At 30.1% G+C, this 5,173-nt stretch overlaps 1 protein-coding gene across 1 annotated transcript; it reads right to left on the bottom strand.

Moving 5' to 3' along the window:
• Window positions 1–3,171: 3,171 nt before the first annotated feature.
• LOC119681711 (protein PFC0760c-like) lies at window positions 3,172–4,071 on the bottom strand. Its single transcript, XM_038094978.1, has one exon. It carries the CDS (start codon window positions 4,069–4,071, stop codon window positions 3,172–3,174), a length of 900 nt encoding a protein of 299 aa, XP_037950906.1.
• Between the last annotated feature and the right edge of the window lie 1,102 nt (window positions 4,072–5,173).

Here is a 5,173-nt window from a genome sequence, read left to right as displayed (position 1 = left end):
GCACCAGAGTACCGTAGCGATATGGATGGTTCACTTGAAATATTGTAAGCGGATAAAAATGATGAGTTTGATTTTTATTTTGATTATGCAAATTTAAATGTTGAAACAATGTTGTCTATTAGTGTGGAGGGAGGGCGAAACATAAGCTTCGTGGTATACCACTTATAAACTAGCAAAATGAGGTTATTAGCGTGTTCTATTGGACTGGTACCATCGTTGACAATATTGGCAAATCATTATCTCCAGTGGCGAAAGAAGTGAGAATTGTAATGCGTGAATATAGTAAAAGATACTTAAAATTCATGAACATTTTTATGAAAGAGATGTTGGATATTGCTTTACTTTTATCCTTCATGAATATTTGTGTCACAAAGAGAATAACCTGTATTATTTTAAATAATGAATATAGCTGTAAACTAACAGAAACTACATATTCCTATTTATAGTTCTAGATATATAGTCAGAAGAATAAATACCGACAGCTAATAGAACCTATTGTATTAGATTTTAAGATTTCCAAGTTCAACATTTTGTTACACATACATATATAAAATGCGCATGTACATGGGATAAGCCGAGAGAACTCCAAAGGAGCAATGGTCCCAGTTATATAAGTAACTAAAGTGTTCGTTAATTAGTTGGTTGCAGTGACAGTGGTAGGTCGGTAGATTACTTTCTATTGACCATGATTAGCGGTTTTTTGCCGTTTTATTTTAACATTTCAAGCATATATCCTTATGATATGAAAAGAGATATGATATGATAAACTTAATCTATCTTGTCGAATTTAGTTAATTTAATTTACATTTAGTCGGATATTTTGACAGTCAAAATACTACTTCTCTAAAACTTTGGCTTTTACAATCCAAAGCTGAACATTTACAGAGAAAATTCTTGTTTATTGTTTCTATAAGTTTCCACAATTTCTACAATGAGTATTAAAAGGAATGCGTAGTTTCTCTGTGTGCGTTTCTATACACATCTTATGTAACATGGAGGAAGTTACACATGACCTAAGTGTGCTTCATTTAGTATTGTCAAGCTTAAGAAAATAGAGGTAATATTTCTTTTAAGGATCTTCAGTGGAACATAAATCAGTGTCCCTAGATAAACATATTAAGAAGCACCAAAACGTGGAAACCTGTTAGTTTTTGTATTTCCTTCCATGGTCCTTCCATGTTCAAGAACCCAAATGAGAGTAGTGTCAGCTAGCCGATATAGCTCATCATCGCTTTAATTTTAGTCTGAAAAAGTGTGGCTTCAAACTAAGGTATTGCTTTACCTGACAAATTAGGCACATATTTTAGTAGTACATGCTATACGTAATAACATCAAAACTTTTGAAAGAATACTTGGTACAACTTCTCAACTCTTTTATAAGAGTAAAAGATTATCACATTCAATGGATTATCACATTCAGTATCTGAAGTAATAATGCTGGTAAAGCTAGATAAGTGTTAATAGAGTGGCGTCATACTCCCAAATAAGCCTTCTTTCAGTAATATCTAATTTATTCTTCTGCCTATAAAGAACAAAAACTACGAGAATAGCAACATTCGCAAATGTTACTGTAAATATCATGATATATGGTAATAATAAATTTCTAGCTATAGTTTGTGTAACTTATTTAGTGGGAAGACATTATAATATATTTACTGACTATAAGCCAGCCATTAAGACCAAAAAACCAAGACACGATATTGAAATTTTGTACAAGCCAGGAAAGACAAATAAAACGCGGACAAAATAACAAAGAGGAAGTAGAAGAGAAAAGAAGATTATGCAGTGTTTCTAACTAATAACAGAGACATCCAGGAAGTGCTAAAGAAATGTAATGACTCACCCATCGAAGAACATCAAGGGTCTGTTAAAAGATGTTGTCGAATACGAAAATAGTTTAAAAGAGCAGGCATGCAAAGAAAAACAGAACTACATCAGAGCATGTCAGCAGTGCCAGAAAAATAGGGTAGCTCAAGGGTAGAGAAAATGCCAATGATGTAGACCATTCGACTCACATGGATATTGTGGGTCCGTTACCTATTACAGAAATCGGAAATAAGCTAATGCTAACTTTTCATGATGATTTTTCAAAATGCTTTGTATGTACATCACTACCGGATATGGAAGCTCATTTCAAAATTCTAGTTCTAGTGAAAGACAATTTGACAAACTTCACATTCAAATTATTCAAAGAAATTTGTAAAATTCTTATTAAAAAAAGGATACAAGCTACTCCATATCATCCACAAGCAAATGGTTTTTTTTGGAAAGAAGTCATCGTCTTTTAGCGGAATTCTGGAGAAGTTTTGTAAAATTGGAATTTGGTATCATGCGATGCATGCACATAACAACACAGTACATTCTGCGACTAAGAAGACACCATCTAAAACACTTTTTGGAATTTGATATTCCAGTGACACTAAAAAGAAAACCCACCAAGATTAACCAAGATTATTTTTCTAAGATTCTAAAATATCAAATACAGCACTCATATGATTTGGTTCGGAAAAATCAGGAGCCGGCCAACGACTACGACTATCATAATAATTCAAACAGTAGTAGGAGACAAATTCTTCTTAATTATAAAATTGCAGATTATAAAAGTCCAGATAAAACAATAAAATAATAACAATAAATATTTTTAAATAAAAAAAGATATATTATATATATTTTATATTTTTATTTTTATTGGTTTTTTTTAAGTTAATAGATTTCTTGCGTACAAACAACAATCAAGTGTAAAAGTTAAGATTTAATTTAATAGTTTTCAAAATTATTTTACAATATTTTGCATAAAGAAAAACTTTAATAAGTTAAACTGGACGTACATATGAATAAATTATAAAAACAGTAAAAAGTCGGACAAGAGACAATTAAGTGAATAGACATATTTTTATATGTTTAATAAGTTAAAATTAATATACATCCGAATAAATGATAAAGAAAATATCAAGAAAAATTGCGTGTTTTTTTTTTTTGAATAATTAGTACATATAACATATAATTTTTTTCGAGGAGATTGTTGCGTTTTTTTATTTAGACGGGGGTTAGAGTGTTTCATCAATGTCGAGATTGTACGAAACTTCTTGTTCATTAGCGCCATGGTTATTTTTCATAAGGAACATCTGAGTAGTCATCAGAAAAGTTGGAAATATCTTGAATTAAACTTTTTTATTGAGTAGCGTGATGGTAGCCATTTTCTCTAACATATTGTTCAATATCACGACGGAATAAATGCCATAACCAAATAGCAACCTTTTTGGAGAAGTCCTCGTTTTCAGTGTCATCAGAACTGAGGTAGATATTACTAAGTTGATTATTAGTGTAGAGTATTTCATCAATGACGAGATTCAAGCTGTTCATTAGCTCATCATGGTCATCTCCTTGTTCATAGGGAACAAACATGGAAATATCGTAATTTACACCTAAACATGAATTAATCATCTCTTCAATATCTCGACGGAATAATATCTCAAACCAAATAATAATCTTTTTGTTTAACTCTTCGTCTTGGCAGTCATCGGCAGAGAGGGCAAAATTATAAATTCGATCAGTTTCACCACCAATGGCGACATTGTAGCCATCTCCTTGGTTGCCACCTTCTTGTTCACAAGGAGTATTAAGGTATTCATTATCCTTTTCGTCATCCTCTGTCTCATTCTCATCATAGTCTTCTTCATTATACTCTTCATCACTCTCATCATAGTCCTCTTCATCACTCTCATCATAGTCCTCTTCATCACTCTCATCATAGTCCTCTTCATCATCCTCTTCATATGTGCCTTCAATTAATCGATCCTCGTATTGGCTGTCCTCAGGAGAGAGAGAAACATGATAAATTTGATCGGCTTCTTCATCAATGACGACATCGTAGCTTCCTTCTTGATCATATGGAGTTTCATCCTTATCCTCATCATATATAACTTTAATAAATCGCTGGAATAATTTCCAAAACCAGTAATGCAAAGCATTCTTTCTATTTAACTCCAGAGTCTCCTCCTCCTCCTCCTCGGAGTCATCATCTTCGAAAATGGGGGACACAATATCAATATGATCAGTAAATTTACACATTTTAATATTTTTCTTTCTTTTTCTTATTTAATAGTATATTTAAATAAAAATCAACTTCACGTGTTTATAATGAAAGTTCAACTGACTTTATTTTGTATAATCTCATTTCTTAAATACTAAATTTTACATAATTAATGTTATTTCTTAATTTGCTTGGGTTTTTCCTGCAGGTATACATTCCTTTTTTTATATAACATAACCTTGACTGTCGCCATTATTTAATCATCCGCAAATTCCTTTTCATTTGTTTACCTAAGTATTGTTTAGAACTGATCCTTTAGTTTGTGGCAAAATCCGTGTTAAAGAAAGATCTTAATGTCATTGTTTTAAATATTTGATATGTTTTAATACTTTAATTTATGGAATAATTTCTTTCATAATATTATGTAAAGATCGGGAAAAATCTGGGTCACAAAATGATTAAAAACTTTTATTTTATTTATTTATAATGAATACTTTTAATTAAATAATTAAAAATTTTTGTTTCATTTATTTTAATTATTTTTTATTTTACTTGATTATTTTTTATTTTAATTAATTGTTTTTTATTTATTATTTAAGTACAAAATTAGTTTTTTTCTTAAAAACAAAGTAATAAAATTTAATTATTATTTGGAATTATTAATGTTTTGAATTTTGAGTTTCTCGATTTTCAAAAGCCAATAATTATTTTAATAAAAAGGATAAAAATGTCCTTCAATTACCAAACTGTAATAATAGCTTAGGATGTACGTAGATGGTACAAGAAAAAATTTTGCTTGAATACCTGTGTAGAATTACAAAAGATTATTTTAACTTATTCAAAGAATCCCATTCATTGTAGAATTTGGGTTCCTTTCAATATTATATTGTTTTTTAAATAACTATAGTTAACATTTAAAGTTTTTATGAGTGTTACCGAAAAAGCTACGCCTTCTTTATAATGACAAAGAAGCTATTTTTTTTTAAATTCAGGAGGTTTTCGAATAACAAAGAAAGAATGGACAAACACAAACATTTATTTAATTTTATTGTAATTTGACCACTCACCGCTGTTTCGAGTATTACTTGACAATACTCATCGTCATAATAGAATTTCTTTATTAGTTTAGAGTCCGTATAG

Source organism: Teleopsis dalmanni, chromosome 1, assembly GCF_002237135.1.
Source record: "Teleopsis dalmanni isolate 2A chromosome 1, ASM223713v2, whole genome shotgun sequence".
Lineage (NCBI taxonomy): Eukaryota > Metazoa > Arthropoda > Insecta > Diptera > Diopsidae > Teleopsis > Teleopsis dalmanni.
The sequence above is the reverse complement of the archived record's forward strand: the minus strand, read 5'-3'. Positions and strand labels throughout refer to the sequence as shown.

Excerpts from the sequence above, each read along its gene's own strand:
- LOC119681711 (XM_038094978.1), bottom strand. The coding sequence starts at position 4,071 with ATGTGTAAATTTACTGATCATATTGATATTGTGTCCCCCATTTTCGAA.